This window comes from Hylobates moloch, unplaced genomic scaffold (genome assembly GCF_009828535.3).
Source record: "Hylobates moloch isolate HMO894 unplaced genomic scaffold, HMol_V3 SCAFFOLD_6, whole genome shotgun sequence".
Taxonomy (NCBI): domain Eukaryota; kingdom Metazoa; phylum Chordata; class Mammalia; order Primates; family Hylobatidae; genus Hylobates; species Hylobates moloch.
The window spans coordinates 71034958-71058150 of record NW_026652281.1 but is presented as its reverse complement, the minus strand read 5'-3'; the positions used below and the strand labels follow the sequence as shown (position 1 = coordinate 71058150).

The following is a 23193-nucleotide window of genomic DNA, read 5'->3' as shown; positions in this document are numbered from 1 at the left end:
GAGAGGATGTGGGAAAAAAACATTACAAAACAAAATCAAATCGTGAAGAGTGTCAAGTAGAATGCTTCTTTAGGGCAGCGCCTCTGCCCACTATACTAAGTACCTCTTAGATCTGAAAACTAGGTGTGGCAAAGACTGCTATTTACATACTCAACATGAATTTTGCCCTTCTTCCTTACTTGTGGAACCCCTATATTATTAGGAGAATAATGTGTCTAGCTTAGAAAAACACACATATACACATAATTCCCAGCCCCACTTGCAGCAAGGGGTGGCTATTGATAGGTAGACAGGAACCACTGGGTGGGGCTTTGGGAAAGTCCTTTCATCCCTTGCCATCTTGCACCATGGATCAACCTGGAGGCTCCAGAAACATGCTCCGAGAATAGGAGAGCAGAAAGACATACCGAGCCTGGGTCCCTGAAGAATTGTGGAGTCACCGGCCATGGGCCACCCCTCTCTAGGCTTCTGTAATGTAACAGGATAACACCCTAATTTGTTTAACAAGCCACTATAGACCACCTCTGATACTAGCACCTTAATGCAATTCCTGATATTCAAGGCTTTTTCTAAAAAAAAAAAGTCATTCTTTTCTAATGGTCAGAGGTAAGGTACAGACTGGTATTACAAGGTAAAGGTAACTTGGCCTTGAAAAGATTAAGACAAGAGGAGCACTGCTTCAAGTAGCAGTTAATCAGCTTATTTATTTATTCTCCAGTTAATTACTAAAAACTGAAATATCATCTTAAAGATACCTTTCAAATGGTATTTATGGAATTTCTTATCCCCTAAAGGTGGAGAAAGTAGAAAATAGCATCTTTTTAAAAGGACTTCAATATATTCATTGATGGAGTCATAATGCATCAAGGGAAGTCAGAATTTTTTTGCAATACATCTTTTTTCTACATCACAGGGGACATACCATGTCTTCTCACTAAACTTCCTTTGATGGCTTAAGGGTTACTCTTGACATGACAATAAGGTAGAATCTCTGTGTTTCCAGATACAGTGCCTTGTGAAGAGCTCTTCAGGCCTAAGGAGGAATGTGTATAGGACCTAGAGAGGGCAGGTCTCTGCTGGAAAGCTTACTGTTTATGAATAATCTAGTGGGCAGTGCACAAGACAAAAATACATACAGAGCCATATTTTAAAATTTAGATTTTATATTATTTATGTATGATGAGGCCAACAGATCAGGAGATGGTCTGCTTTTAAAAAGACAGTTTATTATTTACCCAGCCCAAGAAGAGGATGCACACCAAGACACACAAGGCAATGTGGAGAAGCACCAAGGTCCAAAAGGAGGCAGAAGGAGTAGGAGGAAACATGGCAAAAAACATTATATGATTTTTGCAGGAAGGAACGGACAAGTCAGGGTAAGCACGTTTAGTTTGCATAATTTCAGTGGGATCTGAGATGTAGGAGTTGTTCCTAGTTGTCTGGCACTTTGCCCTGGAGTTATTAGGGCAGGGGAGTATTGACATGGAGTGTAACAGCCTGATAAAGAAGGTAGACGATCAGTGCGTGGCATGCTGGGTGAGTTGTTTGCTATGTCTAGGAATTAGCTAATCCTTGGAGGGGGTATCTCCCTGGGCAGGGAGACCCCAGATGCCAGAGCATCAAGAATACAAAAAATAAGAAAATATAGTTAATGGAAGCAGCCATTGATCTAAGACACCAAATAGGATTCTCTTGTTCAGCTGTGTTCAGCATTTACGGATACTGCTCTGTGACAGGCACTGTGCTGGGCCCTGAGAGAGGAACATCTGCATGACACAGCTGCTGACCTCCACGAATCTCAGGCCCAGTACTCTGAGCTCATAATCTAATTCTAAATGACTTTGGCAAAGGAAAGAAGTGTGTTCCAAAGAAGGCCTCATCAGTTTAAATATTGGCAAACCAATGCCGGGGTCATGCAGACAAAAGACCAAATAAATGCACCAAACCAGAGCATTTTTCTCCTCTGTTCCACAGAATATTGTCTCTGTCTTATTTTCCCACCAGAGATGCTCCTTTTTGTGACTCAGACCTAATGTACTTGCTCTATTTTCCCAGGGGGTCTAAACTCAGGAACCAGCAGAATGACTAAATGAGAAATAAAAGTAAAATTCTGAGCCCCTCAAGTGACTGAACAGACCCATTGTTCATTACATAGAAAGCCAGTCATTGAGACAAGGAGTATTGCCAGGGAAGAAGGTTCTATCTGGGTGCTGCAGCCAAGGAGAATAGGAAATCAGTCTCAAATCCATCTCCTCAAACAAATAAAATTAGGGGTTTATATGGCAAGGGAGAAATGTGACTACATGTGGAAAACAGGAATTAGTGAGCGGTACGGATGAGGACTTGTTCAACAGGCATCAGGTGGCCAGTTAGGCAATCATGATGGGTGAGGGGTATGGTGCCTCATTGTCCAGATGCAGTGATCTGGTAAGTTTCAGTTCCTTGATACTATCTGGGAGGCCTCATGGTTGGTTTCCCAAGAAAGGAACTCAGATAAGACAGATGTAACTTTCTGAAGTTTTAAGACTGGGAAGGTAAATTTTCAGGTTTATTCAAAAGAAACCATAAACGTCAGTTCTATAGGACAGTTGGGCTGATTTCACACCAACCAGCATTCCTTCCTGATAAGAGACCACCAACCACAGAGAAGTTCTGGCCAATCTACCAGGGACTCACAGTGAGGGTTTTCATGTCCTCTGCTTTGCCATTTGACATCAGAGGGCTGAAAACTTCACACTGGGATCATGCTAACACCAACATTTTTTGAATATGGGTCCCATAGGCAGGAAGCTTAATTTTGCATGTGCATATTTCTCCTTTCATAAATATTCATGAATCCTCCTACAGCTCATTGAATATATTTGGCCACCCTGCTCAGCATAAATTTCTGTTCCCTTTGCCCTTCCTTCCAAGTGTCTGTTCTCAGCTTCTGACCAGAGGCTATGCTTCCAAGCCTGTCAGAATGGCCACCCTGCAGGCTGTAACCCTTCATGAGAAATAAAGCCCTTTTCTGAATTTATCAATCTCCTCATTCTTCAGTTGACATATATAAGCAGAGCATCATAGTCCCCACAAATCATTTCTGGGATACTCTGTTCTTATTTGTAAAACAAGGAGATAGGAAATGCATGCTATACTAAAAGTTTGTTCAAAGAACATCAGCACGTGCAAATGTCTGAGACCAGAGGCTGCAAGTCGGTAGCCACATTGCCACCAGCACTCCACGCCCTCAGGTAACGCCCCTCTGCAGGCCGAGACGTCGGCACGTACACTTTCAGGTCCTTCCCACTTTCCGTCGCTTCCTGTTCCGTCTTGGCCCCGCCCGCCGCTGGCGCCGTTGTTTCCGGCTCAACTGGGGAGCTGCTGGAGCCCTTCTGGCCTCTGGTTTTCCGACCGCTTATCCGACGCTCCTCCCTCCGTCTCTGTAGCTGGAGAAGGTAGTTTCCAGGAAAGTTTTCCGGTTTCCAGGCCGCGCACATCGGGCAGGGGCCATCCTCGGTCCCCTTGCTCGTTGCTCGCAGCCCCGTTCGGCTACAAGTGAGTTTCAGGGCGTCATGGCCAGGGGCCACCGCGGCCGGCCGGGTGTGAGGCTGCCTTTCGCTGCCCGCGCGCTCCCGTGGCCTCTGGGTCCGCCGGCGTCCGTTTCGGCCTGAACGCAGCCCCTCCGCGGCGACGAGCAGTCTCGCGCCGGACCTCATGGCCTCGGAGGCGCCGTCTCCGCCGCGGTCGCCGCCGCCGCCCACCTCCCCCGAGCCTGAGCTGGCCCAGCTAAGGCGGAAGGTGGAGAAGTTGGAACGTGAACTGCGGAGCTGCAAGCGGCAGGTGCGAGAGATCGAGAAGCTGCTGCATCACACAGAACGGCTGTACCAGAACGCAGAAAGCAACAACCAGGAGCTCCGCACGCAGGTGCGCGGTCCGCCTCAGCCCCGCGCCCCATCCAGCCCAGGCGAGGCCTTCGAAGCCCCTGATAGCTTCGGAAGGGGTCCCTGGCAGGGGCTCAGAACTACTGTAGAGTACTTGAAGTAAAATAAGTAGAAGCTCAGCGCAGTTATAATTCCAAGTACATTAGGAGCAAACCTGAGTTCAGGTTACTTGAGTTAAATCAATGTCTCGCGGCTGGCGTGGATTGAGCTTAAGTACTGTGGCTACATTGTCTTCATTCTCACTTGACCTAACATCCCATTGGCAGTAGGAGCATTTACTGTAGATCATATTTGAGTTTATTAAAATGTTGAACTTGAGTCAGAATCCCATCTCTGCCATTCACTGGATGTGTAAACTTATACCAAGTCTCAGTTCCCCATTAAATGAGAATGATAGCTCACAGTTGTGAAGGTGAAGTAAAACATGAGGAAACAATTTTACAAACTTTTGAACGCTATACCTGTGTAAGGTTGCTCTTCTGGGCGTTTATCATCTTGGGCGTTCTTGTGGAAGTAGGGAAGATATGTAACTGCTTTTGTTGGAGACGTTAAGCAGCTTATTTCGTTTTCAAGATAGATAGTAGGGGCAAATGTTAATAACTTAAACTGTCACATTAAAAACAAAAAACCTTGGCTGGGCGCGGTAGCTCACGGCTGTAATCCCAGCACTCTGGGAGGCCGAGGCGGGCAGATTACCAGGTCAGGAGTTCGAGACCAGTCTGGCCAACATGGTGAAACCCCGTCTCTACTAAAAAATACAGTTAGCCGGGCGTGGCAGCGGCCACCTGGAATCGCAGCTACTCGGGAGGCTGAGGCAGGAGAATTGCTTGAACCTGGGTGGTGGAGGTTGCAGTGGGCCGAGATCGTGCCCCTGCACTCCAGCCAGGGCGACAGAGTGCAACTCTGTCTCAAAAACCAAAAAACCAAGAGCATAGTACTTTTTTCCACCTTGTTGGCAGGCCCTCTCTGCCAACAGATTATTTCCGCATAGTAACTAGTTTCAATTTAACCGTTGTCTAGTTCTTCATAATTTATTGGTACGTTTCCTAAAACCAGTATACAGGCTGAACACTGAAACGTCATCAGACTTCTTTATGATTTGTTACCAAATGGACTATGAAAATAACTGCTGAGTTGCAATGACTTTGTATGACCATTACATAGAGTTCCTGACATAATGACATTATTGGAAAGTTTTTATTTGTTTAGTCAATTTAAACACCTACGGTGTGTAATAGCTATGCTAGGAAAATACAAATATGGTGGGAAAAAAAAACAGGGAGAGGGGGCCGGGCGCGGTGGCTCACGCCTGTAATCCCGTGGGAGGTCAGGGTCAGAAGTCGAGACCATCCTGGCAAAACAGTAAAACCTCTCTACTGAAAATACAAAAAATTAAGGGGGGCCTGTAGTCCCAGTGCTGGTAGGAGGAGAATGGGCGAACCGGAGGAGTAGTAGTAACCAGGTCGTGCCATGATCCAGTTGGGGACAAGGAGATCATCCTTAAAACCAAAAAATAAAAATAAATTATATGTATATATATATATGGAGATATCTAAATATGTCAGCTGTTTGATAAGTATGTATATTTCTATTTTTTAAATATATATTATAGGAGGGACAAAAGGACACCTTTAAAAGTTTAAATTGAATTGTAAGTACTGAACTGTCAATTTGATAAATCAGACTAAATAATGGGACTTTGTGAACAGATCCTTTATTTCTTACAGAAAAGAATGTTTTTATGCTAATATTTCGGGAGGTCAGCAATTCTCCCTAAAGAATTAGAAAATTTAAAAGCTATTAATTCCCATTCATGTTATCTAATATCATTCAGTGTTCACGTGGATTTAATTATTAAATATGTTAATGCCTCTTATAAGCTTTAATACACTTAAAAAAAAATAGTTCTGTGACTAAACTGCAGCAGAAGCGAACAGAAGGTAATTGCCTGAGAGGAGCATCTGTCCTCCACATGCCTCCATTTTAGTCCAATGTTAAAAATTTAATCTTATAGAAAGTCTTGACTCTACTTTGGATAGTGATAACTCCTTACTCTCCTAGTCAGCCTCCCTTGGTTGGGGAGAGGGTGGATTTGATTAACTGTCATTCCAAATTACTGAATGTGTTTTATCTGGAGCAGTTAAAAAGTTTTGCTTGAGAATTAATGATAACTGGAGAACCATAATATGTATAGGGTTTGTACAAGACCCCAAAATAGCGTTGTGCAAATTACTTTGTCTCGTCTGATATTTTATGTGTAAAATTGGGGTTAGGACAACGAATATTTCAGGTGGTTTTGTGAATTAATGAGATGTTATCCAAAGCATCAACTATAGTGCCCAGCATGTAGTAGATACTAAGTAATCTAATTCATAGTAATAGGGACAGTAGCCAGAGCCAGGATTTAGGGCAAGGCAATCAGGCTCCTAGGGCGAGGAATTTAGTGGGGCACTAATTCCTAGCGATGGACTCTGTACTTGCATGAATCGGAGGAGGGCCTCAAATTTTTCATGATCAGTGTCTTGCTTCCGTCACTGTAGTTCCTGCCCTAGTATTAGCAACAGATTGGATAACTCATGAAGTGCACGGATAATGTGTATATAATCAGTTTTATCACCTTTCTCTGTTTAAGCTTTATGTATCATTAAATATTTAAAAGCTTGTTTTTTAGTTGGTTTCATGTGTATAGTAGATATTGTCTCACATTGAGGTCCTCTCAGGCTGAGGTATATTGACTGAGGCAGCGTATTGACTGAGGCAGCATGCTACCTGCTTTTGGGCACTTCCACACACTGTTTCTCTCTGTCCTATGTAGTAGCATCCTTTTAAGTGTACTTTAGTGTGTGAAGTACATAGAGGACAGATGCCCCTCTCAGGCCGTCACCTTCCCTGTTCTCTTCTGCTACAGTTAGTTATAGGACTACTGTTTAATGAAAAGATGTATTAAAGCTTGTAAATGGCATTAACATATTCAAGTGGATAGTTAATTCCCAGTGGAGAATACCAAATGAATATTAGATAATCCAGTAGGGATGAGAATTTGTAAATTTTTAATTTTTGAATTCTTTAGAAAGAACTGACTTTAAAATATTAACATAAAAGCATTCTTATTTGTTAGAAATAAAGGACCTTGTTCACAAAGTCTCATTATTTAGTTCGATTTTTTGAGGAGATATTTGGACCTAGTAAGAGAGATTAGGAATAAAAACGTCTTTTAAATGTAAAAAGTAAAATAATTTTAGCTTTTCTGAAAGGGAAATTTGCTGCTCTTGACATTTCTCTAAAACAATTACTTGTAACAGCAGGAGACTGGTATATATATTATTAGATCGTTACATGATTTCTTTTTCCTAAAGCCTTGTTTTCTCTCAGGTGGAAGAACTCAGTAAAATACTCCAACGTGGGAGAAATGAAGACAATAAAAAGTCTGATGTAGAAGTACAAACAGAGAACCATGCTCCTTGGTCAATCTCAGGTATTTAGCTTATAGTGAGGATATGCTAATACTGTTAACATTCAAATCATGCTAATGTTGAGTTTTCTTTTAATTTAAAATAGACTAAGATCAAGGTAAATGAGAATTGTTAATACTGTTGACGTCTCTCCATATGATATGGGATTTTCGGATAATCGATTTGTTCTTCTGGAGGAAAAAGTAGAAATGTATTGTCATTCCTGTGATTTCTATAATGTTGCTAATGTTTTCAGTGGCACACTCGCTGAGTAATTTTTGGCACGCAGTTAGCCATCTACTTCCGTATCTGCCTTCCTTGTGACTAGGGGCATTTGTTTTCTTGTTGATGTGTTCTAATTAGAATTATGTATAGTATCAGTCTCTCACCCTTGTGGGAATGGTGAGCCCACCACCATGGCATTATGAGTGGCATTATGTTATAAGGCAAAATAGCTGAGATACTGAGTTTTAATATATATGTGTCACAAGAAGAAATCATCTTTCCTATTAAGTTTTGCCTTGCTTCATTCAGGACATAACTTTTGGCTAAATTACTAAACACAGCAGTAGTGCTAACCTTTCTTATCTGCGTGATGTGTTTTAAAAAATCTGCATGGGGAGAGAAATTTGACAAAAAAAAAAAAAAACGCCCAATTCCTTGCCTTTATTTCATTATCAGTTGATAAGCAACAATATTAAGGTATCCAGTTAGAAGTTAAGAGTTAAGTTTTTTAAATAGAACACAACCTATCTACTGATTTTTATTTTACTCTTGCTGTAGAAAATGTAACCAACTTACCTTTTTTTTTTTCTTTTTAACTGACAACTAGGGTCTTGAAGGAGACATTAGAATCAGAGATATACACTTCTGCAGCTTTATCTGTACCATCTGTTTTAATCCTTTAAAATTTGTACAGTTATAACAATCATGATTTATTTGAAGTATCTGCTTTTTGTGTTTAAATGCTAGTGTTTTGTAATTAAGTCCTTTTTATATACATTATTCTAATATGATATGATTTCACTTAATTTTTTTGCTACAGATTATTATTATCAAACATACTACAATGATGTTAGTCTTCCAAATAAAGTGACTGAACTGTCAGATCAACAAGATCAAGCTATCGAAACTTCTACTTTGAATTCTAAAGACCATTTACAAGTAGAAAATGATGCTTACCCTGGTACTGATAGAACAGAAAATGTTAAATGTAAACAAGTGGACCATTTTGCCTCAAATTCACAGGTAATAAAATGCTAAACATGAAACTGTTGATGCCCAAGAACCTGTCCTTCTTTGTTGTTATTATGTGGAAAGATAGACTTCTTTGGTCCGTCACAGCATATATAAGGGTTATAAACATTCCTTTGTGTAATTATGCAAAGAATGTTGTAGTTTTTCCAAAACCAAAATTAGAACTTGTTCATATGTGTAGTGGTTTTCCTACTACATTGTGTTCCAAAATTTTGTGATATACATAAACTAAAACAAAATTTGTCCAGATATTTTGACTCAACGAAAGAACTGTGGACAATACTACATTTACACCTAAAAAAATTTTAATGTTCCTTTATGTCAGATACCTTGCCACTGTTCAAATTTCTCTGAGTCTATAAATTTGTTTTTATAGTTTGTTTGAATTAGGATCCCTATTGTGTTTGATATATTTCATGTAATCTGCAGTTTTCTCCTTCATTTGTCTTTTTGAAATTTTTTTTCCAATTAAACATATAATTATTGAAGAACCTAGATCTTTGTCTTAACCAATATTTCAGGGTCTGTATTTTGTGGATGGCTTCCCTGTGGCATCATACATTTATTCTCGAATAATTGTCACTCATTTTTAGTGCCTTCAAAACTGGGTCAAAGTTGGAGTTACTGACACACTAGTAAGTGTTGTAAAAAGTGGTTCAAATCGTAATTGATAGCCATCCTTTTCCATTGTAGAAATTGAAGTCATTACTTAAATATAGTCTCAAGTCTTGAGTTCAGCCAACTTTTTAATTGATACACGGAAGCTTTTGTCTTATTTGGCATGACTATATCTTTTATAGGAGTCAGCGTCTGCATTAGCAACAGAAGATACATCCTTAGAAGGCTCATCATTAGCTGAAAGTTTGAGAGCTGCAGCAGAAGCGGCTGTATCACAGACTGGATTTAGTTATGATGAAAATACTGGACTGTATTTTGACCACAGCACTGGTTTCTATTATGATTCTGTAAGTATCTCAGACCTTTTTTTTTTTTTTTTTTTTTTTTTTTTGAGATAGAGTCTCCCTCTGTCACTCTGGCTGGAGTGTAGTGGTGTGATCTCAGCTCACTGCAACTTTCACTCCCCAGGTTCAAGCGATTCTTATGCCTCAGCATCCCAAGTAGCTGGGATTACAGGCATGCACTACCACACCCTGCTAATTTTTTGTATTTTTAGTAGAGGCAGGGTTTTGCCATGTTGGCCAGGCTGGTCTCGAATTACATCTCAGACCTTTTAATACTGTATGATACATAGTTAGTGCCTGATATCAAATATTAAACCCTAAGCCAAAGTAAGAAAGCAAAAAGCTGCATTTAAAAATTACATTTGACTCAAAACTATTTGACAGAAGAATTCTAAAATAGCTTATGATGCTACACTTCTAAGTTTTTAAAATAAGGTTAAGGTTAAAGTTTATTGTGATTATTATAGACAATGTTTTGGAGAAGTCTTTATGTATAAAAATAACATACAAAAATATTGGAGCTTTTTTTTTTTTTGAGACGGAGTCTTGCTCTCTCCCCCAGGCTGGAGTGCAGTGGCGCAATCTCGGCTCACTGCAAGCTCCGCCTCCCGGGTTCACGCCATTCTCCTGCCTCAGCCTCCCGAGTAGCTGGGACTACAGGCACCTGCCACCGCGCGCGGCTAATTTTTTGTATTTTTTTAGTAAAGACGGGGTTTCACCGTGTTAGCCAGGATGGTCTCGATCTCCTGACCTCGTGATCTGCCCGCCTCGGCCTCCCAAAGTGCTGGGATTACAGGCTTGAGCCACCGCGCCCAGCCAGAGCTTTTGTTAATAAAAGCAGATAGTTAACTACGTTGTAAATATTTTAGAACCTAAACTAATTTTTTTTTCATAGAATTAATAGAGAAGTAAGGTTAATTTTAGGCTTGGGGTAAGAATTTTAAAAATTATATCAAATACTTTATGAATTCATTTTAGGCCACATAAGGAGACTTCTTTCTTGAATTCTTAGTAGTATGTTTATTATTAGCCAGTGTTTTATATTCTGTGCCTTTTAACTATTTCACTTTAAACATTCAGTCTGTTGGCTAGGCATGGTGGCTCACTTCTTGTAATCCCAGCACTTTAGGAGGCTGAGGCAGGTGGATTGCTTGAGTCAAGAGTACAAGACCAGCCTGGGCAACACAGTGAGACTCTATAAAAAATTTTAAAAGTCAGCTGGATGTAGTGGCTCACCCTGTAGTCCCAGCTACTCAGGAGGCTGATGTGGCAGCATCACTTGAGCTGGGAAGATGGAGGCTGCAGTGAGCCATGATTGCACCACTGCCCTCCAGACTAGGTGACAGAGTGAGACCCTGTCTCAAAAAACAAACAAACAAAAATCAATCTGTTAACAATGAGAACTAGGGAATTAATATGGAATCTAAAATATAATGGACCACTGACTAGGATAGAACCAGAAAATAAAGTTCTTGATTTATAATACAGTGTTATAGCTGTTAAAGTCTAATACTTAATTATATTTCATTGAAGATTTGATGACAATGATAGAACTCAGTCACATACCTCAAACTCAAGAATCTAGTAATGTAATCTGGTTTTCTGAGGAATTATAGAATGTGGTACACAAAAGTGGAGTTGACGTTCATCATTCCTGTTACTGGAACTATTGTTATCTAGAGAACATAAGATAATACTAAATATCTCAATTAACATAAGAGTTGTCATTAGTTTGTCAGTCTGCATATGGTAAACTGTAAGTCCTTTGTAAAGAGAGGGTTTTCTTTCATGGGGGTTGCTAATTGACAACGCTAATTAATAACCAGAAAATTAATGTTTCAACACTTACCCAAAGGGAGTCGTTATTTAGTTCCTAGGAAAACAGTAGTTTCAAGTAGACATTAGTCTTTGTCAATCTTCTGCCTGCCTTTCTGTATCTTTTCTCTTGACATCAGTTGTTTTGTAAATGGTTAGTACATTCTGCAGGTTATATTTCTGAGTAAATTAGGAACTTCATTGTGTTTTCATTTTCATTGTGCTAATATTTTAATAAAATTTTTTTTACATTTTGAAAATGTCTATATTTTGGACTGACAGATTAAAAAGGTTTGAATTATAAAAGTTCCATTATTACTAGAAATAAAGATTGGAAAGCCTCCATTCAGTTTCTTAGTTAAGAGAAAGATGGTGAGAAATCTAAATATTTTTTGTAAGAGATCTACAAAATGCATGGATTAAAGACAATAAATTGCAAGTGTCAATAGTTAGAAAAATAAATTATTCTTTTTCAGGAAGTTTTAGTTGCTCAGTCTCAGTACATTAAAGATGTTTCCAGGTCTGGTCTGCATGGATTTAGGATGTAAATAAAATATAGACTGTTCAATTAAATCTTGGTTTTAGAGTACTGGCCAGTATATCGTAAATACAGGTGATGACCTAATTTTATCTTTCTGGTTTTTAAATCTGTAATTTGCCAAATTCATTTTTGCATGGTTGCTTATAAGTCTTATTTACTATAGAATTAATTAACTAGTGGAGACAGTTTATTGATTGCATTTTATAGAATGTTATTTTTTGGTACGCGTGAACTTTATTTTCAAAATTTTCTTCACTAATTTTAAGTAATGAACATCAAAAGACAAATCTTTGTTTTATGACATTGAGAGGAGGGTTTAGGGGTTTATACTGCCACACCATTATTGTGTAGTCATTAAGAATCAGGAGTCTAGAATTGTGCTCATATGGTCAGCTTTTTCTTATGCTTGCTTTAGTTTTCATGCCTTCAAAAGTATTATCAATTTTTCTTAATGTATTAAGTGGAACCATATGAAATTGCTGTTTCTTATAAGTTAAAAATGGTCAAGTATTGACAATTTTATATGATTAAATTTAATATTTAGATTTACTTGTTTCTCACACTAGGAAAATTAGATCAGCTATTGAATGGTAAAGTATTTTGAAAGATTAAAGCATTTTTTATTCTGTTATCTTTAATTCATTGTCTTCTGAAAATACTATAGTTGTTCAAAGAAATATTTACCACATTTGAATGTATTTGGCATTTTCGTTAAGTTTATTTTACCTTACATGAATAGAGTTTATTTTTTTCTTGACTTTCAAAGGAAAATCAACTCTATTATGATCCTTCCACTGGAATTTATTACTATTGTGATGTGGAAAGTGGTCGTTATCAGTTTCATTCTCGAGTAGATTTGCAACCTTATCAGACTTCTAGCACAAAACAAAGTAAAGATAAAAAATTGAAGAAGAAAAGAAAAGATCCAGATTCTTCTGCAACAAATGAGGAAAAGGTAATGTCTTTACAATTTTAAAAATTGACATAATGGTGATAACATGATAATTAAGACAAAATTTTTTATGAAACTGACAATCATTCAATAACTCTGTATTTCAAACATGCCCATTAAGATAACAACCAAGGAAAGTTTAGATGGAGCAAACATGGACTTTGTCATAAACTCTGTCACTAGAAATAGAAAGCATTTCTTAAAATTTGAAGGAGATAGATTAAGAGCAGATAAAATATCTCGTGTTGTATATAATTTGGAAGAAGAATTCAGATCCTCAGTTGATAAGTTGATGTCAATGCACAATTCATAATAAAAGAAAAACAGTTTATAGGTAGGCATAGATACAGGTTCAGCTTTCTTAGTCGTGTGGAGCAATTTTTCACTTATTAGGACAACTTTTTTTTTTTTTTCAGACAGAGTTTCACTCTTGTTGCCTGGGCTGGAGTGCAGTGGCGTGATCTCAGCTCACCGCAACCTCCGTCTCCCAGGTTCAAGTGATTCTCCTGCCTCAGCCTCCCGAGTAGCTGGGATTACAGGCATGCACCAACACGTCCGGCTAATTTTTTTGTAATTTTAGTAGAGATGGGGTTTCTGCATGTGGTCAGGCTGGTCTCGAACTCCTGACCTCAGCTGATCCTCCTGCCTCTGCCTCCCAAAGTGCTGAGATTACAGGCATGAGCCACTGCACCCGGCCAGGAAAAAAAAAAAAAAATCCATTGGTGACAAGTGTGGAGTGAGATAACATATTTATTAGGATTAATAGTTTAAATGGCCTGCAAGACAATGGTTAAGAAAGCGATAGTTACATTTAATTTAAAAAAGTAGTATGTAGGCTTTCAGATGGTACTTGTAAAGACTAAGGGGAACCCCAAAAATGCTTACAATGACGCAATGTTAAATTGAAAGAAGGAAAATACAAAAAGTTATCAATGTTCTTTATTTCTACTCTCTAAACAGGTAAGTTTGGTGGTTTATAGGTTATAAAGGAGGCTTGTTTGTTTTATTGACATTTTATGAACTGTGGCAACTATTCGATATCTTACTCTTGAAATTTTATCTCATGGTTTCCTGTCCTATCTCTGTCCTGTCCTGTCCTTCTGTCCTGTCCTAGTCTATCCTTCTGTCCTTTTTTAAGACAGGGTCTTGCTCTGTCACCCAGGTTGAGTGCAGTGGTGCCATCATGGCTCACTGCATCCTCGACCTCCTGGGCTCAAGTGATCTGCCTACCTCTGCCTCCCAAAGTTCTGGGATTACAGGCGTGAGCCACTGTGCCAGCCAGTTTTTCTCTTCTTAACCAAAGAAAAATTACTTGGTACTAAATTCTAAAGTTCACATAAGGAATTAGGATTCTGTTAGATTTTTTTCTGTTCTCTATTTGATTTGTTTCTGTTCTTCAATTTTTTTGTGGACAATACTTAGGAATAGAAGAGTATGTGACTAAAATACTAAAAATCAGTTTTCTGTTTGCTTTCAAGATCTCTGTTTTAATGGCTTGTGCTTGTTACTAGTGGTTTGACTGTTTGAAAGGCTAGGTTGTAGGTCGGGCGTGTTGGCTCATGCCTGTAATCCCAGCACTTTGGGAGGCCGAGGCAGGCGGGTTACCTGAGGTCAGGAGTTCAAGACCAGCCTGGCCAACATGGTGAAACCTGGTCTCTACTAAAAATACAAAAATTAGCCGGGTGTGGTGACAGATGCCTGTAATCCCAGCTACTTGGGAGGCTGAGGCAGGAGAATCGCTTGAACCTGGGAGGCAGAGGTTGCAGTGAGCCGAGATCGCACCACCACACTCCAGCCCGGGCAACAGAGTGAGATTCTGTCTTAAAAAAATAAATAAATAAAATAAGGCTAAGTTGTGAAAGCACCTCTCCCTAACAATAGAAAAAGAGTATATAGGGCTCCTCAAATGGCCTTGCCTGAAAAACTAGAGAGTAGAGGCGGAAAGCATTCTGTGATATTTTGGTCCAGCCTCGCTCCCATAACTACTCATCTTTGCCATTCTTCTTTGAAAATATGCGAATTCCAAGACAAGAACTTTAAGAAAAATCCTGTTGGAATTTTGAGAATTTCCTGAGGATTCTAAAAGGTACCTGTGAGGCCAAGAGAGTATCTTCATCTGTTTTCTTTATTTTTAAAGATATTTTTGAGCCTCACTTTTTGTAGGTGAAGGTTATGTGGAAGGAAGACAGTAGGGGAGATAGGAGTAAATAATTCGAAATATACATATGTGCCTCAGTGCCCATAAATAAGCCCTCCTTTCTTTTCACTTAATGACTATCTAACGTTCTGTACTGGCAAATAGCTTTCCCTGCATATGTTGTTCAGTAAGTAAGAAATATACAAGATTGGAAACTGCTTTTTTTAAGAGTATATACAGATAGGGAACTTTTTTGCTATAATTTTATAATGTAAAAGCTCCTCATGGTTTTTCAGCTCCTTGCCCTTGTTCTTGTTCTTGGTGAATTTGTATTGCTAGAAGTGTATATGATTTATCACACTGTGAATGTTTAGCCAGTCTCCAAGCTGAACTTATGCTGTTATTAAAGATAGGTATGTGAGGTGGGTGGATCATGAGGTCAAGAGATTGAGACCATCCTGGCCAACATGGTGAAACCCCATTTCTACTAAAAATACAAAAATTACATGGGTGTGGTGGTGCATGCCTGTAGTCCCAGCTACTCGGGAGGTTGAGGCAGTAGAATCAATCTCTTGAACCTGGGAGAGGTGGAGGTTGGAGTGAGCTGAGATCGCGCCACTTTACTCCAGCCTGGGCGACAGAGAGAGACTCCGTCTCAAAAAAAAAAAGAAAAAAAGGTGTGTGAGATGCTCTCATATTTTATAAAATAACAGAAGAGCATGTGAATTCGCCTCATGTTGCTCTGAGGTAGAAAGAAAAGTGAGAGTGTGTTAGAAACCAAGGGAAAAAACCAGAAAATAATTATTTACTTTTTCTAAGGCTAAAATAATAGATTTGACCATTGTATAACACGGTGACTATTGTTAATAACAATGTGTTGTATTATTGAAAACTGCTGAGAGCAAATTTTAAGTTTCTTACCACAGAAAAATAAGTATTTGAGGTAATGTACATGTTAATTAGCTCAATTTAACCACTCTACATTGTGTACATATTTCAAAACTTCATGTTGTACATGATAAAAATACATCATTTTTGTTAATTAAAAAATAGATTTGTTCATTTATTATAAGGTATATCAACTATCAATGTACAATAAATAATAAGACTTATGCCAGGCAAGTTAAAATTTTGGAATAAGATAGTTACAGTTAATTTGTACTTTAAACTTTTATGTATTATCAAGCTGAATCTGAAGTACTAAATTTTAGCAAAACTACAATTTTGCTACATATTGAGTACATTTGGATCTTTAAATTCATGTCGTAAGTAAAGCTAATTCTGTATTTTATTTGTGTTGACTTGCTAATTGATTATAAGTTTAAAAAGAAAATTTAGAATAGGTATTCTTCAGGCCTGCACTGTCCAGTAAAGTAGCCACCAGCTCCGCGTGGCTGTTGAGCACTTGAAGTTTTGCTAGTCCAAACTCAAATGTGCTGTTAAGTGTAAAATACACTCTGGATTTTGCAGGCTATGTAAACTATCTTATTAATAATTTTACTTTTTAAATGTGGCTACTAGAAAATGTAAAAGTACAAATATGGCTTGTGTTACATTTTTATTGGACACCATTGGTCTAGGCTATCCCATAGTCCAGGCAGTATGTGATGAGGGCCTGGACTAGGAATGTTAAGACATTGAGAATAGAGAGACAGATTTGGATGTATTTTGAGAAAAGTCTGTAGCACTTCGTAATTTTATATATGGTTAAGGGGATCTCAGAGATAACTATAGGATTTTTAATTTGGATGATAAGAAGATGGTAATATCATTAACCAAGAAAGGAAATGTGAGAAGGAGAGGGGGAACAGATTGTAACCATTGTTATTTTACTGACATATATCTTCACGAATTCGTTGAAACTTGATGTAATGTTATAAGATAGTGATGTTTAAGAGTATTCTCCCCTCTTCCCACGTATCTACCCACCCTTCTCCAGGATTTGAACTCAGAGGATCAAAAAGCCTTCAGTGTTGAACATACAAGCTGCAATGAGGAAGAAAATTTTGCAAATATGAAAAAGAAGGCCAAAATAGGCATTCATCACAAAAATAGTCCCCCCAAAGTCACTGTTCCAACTAGTGGAAATACTATAGAGTCTCCTCTTCATGAAAACATCTCTAATTCAACATCGTTTAAAGATGAGAAAATCATGGAGTCTGATAGTGAACCAGAGGAAGGTGAAATTACAGACTCTCAGACTGAGGATAGTTATGACGAAGACATTACCAGCGAAGGCAACGTAACTGCAGAAGATAGTGAGGATGAAGGTGAGTAAATAATCATTATTTAAGTAAATAGCCCAGTCTGGTAACTATAAAAGAGCAAAACCATTAAAAATGTTAGTGAGTTGTAGTATATCTGCCAGAAAGTAAACATTATTTTAATGATGTTATTGAAAATTTTGTGGGTTGCCACTTGGTTATTCTTAGAGAGTAGGATGTGAATAAATAACTAATACTTAGACCTTCAGAAAGTTTCATTGTATTGAATGGCATAGTCAGTAGAGTACAAAACCAGGTTACCTGCATTCTAATCTTAAAATATAGATTAAGGCTGTTTTAGTGGGTTAGATATTTGTAGTCTAGTTTTGTAATTGAGAGAGAAAAACAAGTTGTCTTTAAAAAGTATACATTATGAATTCAGCTACATGTATATTATGGTAAATCTAATTTTTTTTACTTGAATATATAAAGACATACTTTTGAAACAGGATTTCATATTACAGTTGGCCTTCTGTATCCATGGGTTCTACTGTAGTGGATTCAAGCCTCCTCAGATCAAAAATATTCAGGGAAAAAAATGGATAGCTACATCTGTACTGAACATGTACACACTTTTTTTCTTGTTATTATCCCCTAAATACAGTGTAACTATTTATATAGCATTTACATTGTATTAGGTATAAGTAATCTAGAGATGATTTAAGTTATACAGAAGGATGCACATAGGTTGTATGCAAATACGGTACCATTTATATAAGGACTTGAACATCCATAGATTTTGGCATATGAGGAGGGATCTTGGAACTAATCCCCCACAGATACCGAGGGCCAGCTGTATAGTGTATGAGCTTATTTTGTTCTTTGGTTCTCAGTGGCATTTCTCTTGCTTTTTTTTTTTTTTTTTTTTTTTTTTGAGACAGACTCTTGCTCTGTTGCCCAGGCTGGAGTGCAGTGGCACGATCTTGGCTTACTGTAACCTCCACCTCCTGGGTTCAAGTGATTCTCTTGCCTCAGCCTCCCAAGTTGCTGGGACTACAGGTGCATGCCACCACACATGCCCAGCTAATTTTTGTATTTTTAGTAGAGACAGGGTTTCACCGTGTTGGCCAGGGTGGTCTTGAACTCCTGACTTCAGGTGATCCGCCTGCCTCAGCCTCCCAAAGTACTGGGATTATAGGTGTGAGCCACTATGCCTAGCCTTTTTTTTTTAATGGACTCAATTTTTGTAACTTAATATAAACATATTTGGGATTTTTTCAGATTCTGAAACCTTAAAAAAGAAAGAGTTGATTATTTTTGATAACTGTGATAGATGCTAAATATACAGCTACCTTTATGTGGATCACTTTAATAACAGTGTTAAGCCTTACCCTTTGCTATGTATTATACAGCAGAATTTAAGAAGTTTGTTTTAGTCAGAATTAAGATTTTTGACCAACACATTTTTATTTTATGGGCGCCTCCTAGTTATCCCTATGAAGTTCTTTTTCATAGTAGTTAAATTAATATTTACTCACTTCTTTCCTTGGCAGATGAAGACAAAATTTGGCCCCCATGTATTAGAGTAATTGTCATTAGATCACCTGTGTTGCAGATAGGATCACTCTTTATCATTACTGCTGTAAACCCTGCTACAATTGGAAGGTAAAATGGTTAATATTATTATATCATTCTTTCAGTTATTTCAGAAAGGCTTTATTAAGAGCATGTATTTTTGTTTGTTTGTTTATTTTTTGTTTTTGAGACAGAGTTGTGCTCTGTTGTCCAGGCTGGAGTGCAGTGGCACCATCTTGGCTCATTGCAACCTCCGCCTCCTGGGTTCAAGCAGTTCTCCTGCCTCAGCCTCCTGAGTAGCTGGGATTACAGGCGTGCACCACCACGCCCAGCTGATTTTTGTGTTTTTAGTAGAGACGGACGTTTCACCATATTGGCCAGACTGGTCTTGAACTCCTCAAGTGATCCACCCACCTCGGGCTCCCAAAGTGCTAGGATTACAGGCACATAAGCCACCACCCCTGGCCATTATGTTAAGCATTATTCTATGTGCTGTGGATACAAAGAGGACTAATGCAAAATGTCTACCCAAAGGAAGCACAGTCTGGGGGGAAAAAAGACATGAGTAAATAATCTCTGTGTGAAAGCACAGGAAATCTAGAGTAGCAGTAAGGAAACTGGATAATCCATAACCAGGAGATTTACTGTTGATAGACGTGTATTTTAACATTATCTGTTTTTTAAAATTCTTTCCATGTCACTTTATATAATATGCTTCAAAAATTATTAAAGACACTTTACTTAACTCTGCAGAGAAAAGGATATGGAACATACTCTCCGAATCCCTGAAGTTGGTGTCAGTAAGGTAAGCTCTTTGATTTCTCAAATATAGTCCCCTAGATGTAATTTTTTATATTATTATTACAGTAGAAAGCTTAGGGATTTTTCTCATTTAATAGGAAGGTTAATATGCAGTGTAGTAATGGTAATGAAGGCAGTGCAGATCTGTTTATTCCAGTGCTTGAGAAAATAAAAATTCTTTATCACAATTTGAATAGACAAAATTATGTTTATTTTTAAGAATCTGGACAAGAGTAGAAAACATGAAGTCTTAAAGTAGTACCCATTTAATTAATATTTATTGAGTGAAATAAATAGGCTACATTTTATGACTGTTAAAAAATGAATCTTACCTGGCTTCTGGCTACTTTAGTAGGTGGTTACTTTGAGCCGGAGGATTTTACAACCCAAGAATATATCCTGTACCACTCAGGGATCTTGTTTAAAACTTCTCCCAATTGAGCATCTAATGGTTTCAGGAAAAAGAACAATTGAGTTTTCAAAACGAATAGAACAGAATTGCAACTCAAGTTATAAGTAGAAAATAACTAAAGGTTTAGCTACTGAGATTCTTTGTATATTTTTACTGTTTTTGTTTTTTTGTTTTGAGATAGGATTTCACTCTGTTACCCGGGCTGGAGTACAGTGATGTGATCACGACTCACTGCAGCCTCAACCTCCCGGGTTCAAGCAATCCTCCCGCCTCAGCCCCGCAGGTAGCTGAGACTACAGGCATACTCTACCATGCCCAGCTAATCTTTATGTATTTCATAGAGATGTGGTTTCGCCTGGGTGTTCGCTAGGCTGGTCTTGAACTCCTGGGCTCAAGTGATCCACTTGCCCCTGCCTCCCAAAGTGTTGGGATTACAGGCGTGAGCCACCACGTCTGGCTGAGGCTCTTTATATTTCTCTTTCCTGTACTATGTTTTCTGTGTTTTCTCTCCTCTCTTATGGTTGTTATCTTTTTTCCTGTTTTGCTTTTCTCTTTTTTTGAGCTTCCATCGTTCCCATTTTGCTTTTATTTAATGGACTGTAATGTGGACCTAAAGTAGATTTTATGTGATTTTTGTCTTTTTGGAATATAATTTCTCATTTTTAATTTGAAAGTCCATTTACTTTCACTTTTTGGGGACTCATTCAGAAAGAGGAAAAAGTCCTCATAATTTTAATTCTACCAGATTGTGTTGCTTTTTTACTTTTTTACTATGACCTTGAGTCTCCTGCCTCCAAAAAAATAAAACAACACCTAAACTGTAACTTAAATAGCAAAGAGATCTGAGATCCTTCCCCACCTCCAGTCTAAACCATAGATAGTTCTATGGTGGCTTTTTCTTTTTCTTTCTTTTTTTTTTTTTTATATAGAGACAGGGTCTTAACTGTGTTGCCCAGGCTGGAATGCAGTGGCACGCACCATGGCCCCTGACACCTCCTGGGCTTAAGTGATCCTCCTGCCTCAGTTTCCTGAGTAGCTAGCACTATAGGCACACACCACCACACCAGGCTTCTGGTGGCATTTCTGTTTTTTCTTTCTTTTAAACTAACATCTGCTAGTGGGGTGGATAATTTGTTGGTGAAGTCAGTTTGATAGCACGTATAACATATATCCAAATAGATGAAAAACTTTTAAAAAAGAAGCTTAATGTTAGGGGAAAAAACAAGTATTTGACCACTAGATAGAAGACTTTATGAGTTTAAAAAATGGTAAAAATTATAAAGGACAAAATAATCTTGCTCTTTATATGTTAAACCAATTTAGAAGGCAGACTCTGACAGGCACGACAAATATGACGCAATATACATTATTTATTTTTGAAAAGTTCACGCAAATTTATGTTTCCAAACTCTACTGTGACACCAGTAGATAAGTGAGCAAAAGATACATCAGGCAGTTCACAGTAAAGGAAATATCATGGTCAATATATGAAAAACCATTCAGTCTTTCTAGTAATCTAAGAAATACAGATGAAGCCAAGGTGTCAATTTTCATTCATCATTTATTAAATATCACTTCTATTGGGAATGTAATTTAGAACAGTTTTTTGGAATAGGGTTTGGCAGTACAGAAAGAGTTACTCTAAACAATCCAGTTGGAAAAAAGTGTACAAAGGACATAAAAAGAAAATTTACAGAAGAGGAAACCCAAATGGCTAATAAATATTAAGAGTTTTGGGGGTTGGGCATGGTGGCTTATGCTTGTAATCCCAGCACTTTGGGAGGCTGAGGCGGGCAGATCACAAGGTCAGGAGATCGAGATCATCCTAGCTAACACGGTGAAACCCCATCTTTACTAAAAATACAAAAAATTAGCCAGGTGTGGTGGCGGGCGCCTGTACTCCCAGCTACTCGGGAGGCTGAGGCAGAAGAGTGGCGTGAACCCGGGAGGTGGAGCTTGCAGTGAGCCGAGATCATGCCACTGCACACTCCAGCCTGGGCGACAGAGCGAGATTCCATCTCAAAAAAAAAAAAAAAAAGTTTTGATAGTAATCCGGGAAATGCAAGTTAAAATCACAATGATAAGGCAGTTTCACAACTCTTAGGCTAGCAAAAATTAAAAATTTTGGCAACATCAAGTTTTGGTTTAGTATACATAGAGCATCAAGAATTCTCACAGACTGCTGGTGGGAATATGAATTGATACAACCACTTTGGAAAACAGTTATCTAGTAAAGTTGAAGATTTGCTTATATTATGCTTTAGCAATTCCATTCCTAAGTGTGTACTCCAGAGAAACACTTACATTTTGTACACAAATAGATTGCAGGTACAAGAAGGTTTATAGCAATATTTTTAAAAATAGTAAAACCTTGGAAAAAAACCCTGAATGTCCGTTTTCAGAAGGATAGATGGATAGATTGTGGTATATCCACACGATGGATTAACATTCAGCAAAATGAATGAATGACAACTCTATAACTGTGTATAACAACTGGATGAACCTCATAACTTAATGTTAAAGAAGCAAAATAAGAGGAATAGATAGAGTGCTATGGAACAAGGAGGGAAAGATTAGTCCTAACTATTGCAGATCTTGGAAACTTCTCTGAGAAGTTGGCCTTGAGTGTTTCAAATCACATTTTGTATTAAGAATTTTTGGCCAGGTGTGGTGGCTCACGCTTGTAATCCCAGCACTTTGGGAGGCTGAGGCAGGAGGATCACTTGAGCTCAGGAGTTCGAGACCGGCCTGGGCAACATGGTGAAACCCTGTCTCTACAAAAAATACAAAAATTAAGCAGGTATGGTGGCACACCCCTGTGGTCCCAGCTACTCAGGAAGCTGAGGTGGGAGGATCGCTTGAGCCCAGGAGGTCAAGGCTGCAGGAAGCTGTGATCACACCACTGCACTGTAGCCTGGGTGACAGAGCGAGACCCTGTCTCAAAAAAAAAAAAAATTTTTAATGATATGGACAAATACTTATATTAGGTCAAAATTTTTCAAATTATAATCTCTAGTACAAAAGGAGAAGAGGTAGGACATATTCTAAATTTTTCATGGTAATTAAAGGTAGAGTTATAGATGACATTTTCTTCTATAGCCTCTGTTTCTACCAGAAGCATATAATAGTTTGTGTTTCTAAAAAAGTATTAAGTATAATAAA

The 23193-nt window shown here is 38.3% G+C and overlaps 1 protein-coding gene across 1 annotated transcript in view; it reads left to right on the top strand.

The window, feature by feature from the left end:
- The first annotated feature begins 3333 nt into the window (after window positions 1-3333).
- The window catches only part of AGGF1 (angiogenic factor with G-patch and FHA domains 1), a 32683-nt gene continuing 12823 nt past the window's right edge, over window positions 3334-23193 (top strand). The window contains exons 1-8 of the mRNA XM_032157009.1: window positions 3334-3906; window positions 7296-7398; window positions 8421-8623; window positions 9433-9597; window positions 12717-12905; window positions 16979-17309; window positions 18797-18908; window positions 19572-19623. Of these exons, the coding sequence (XP_032012900.1) occupies window positions 3697-3906; window positions 7296-7398; window positions 8421-8623; window positions 9433-9597; window positions 12717-12905; window positions 16979-17309; window positions 18797-18908; window positions 19572-19623 (1365 nt within the window). The 5' untranslated portion in view covers window positions 3334-3696. The remainder of the gene's footprint in view (window positions 3907-7295; window positions 7399-8420; window positions 8624-9432; window positions 9598-12716; window positions 12906-16978; window positions 17310-18796; window positions 18909-19571; window positions 19624-23193) is intronic.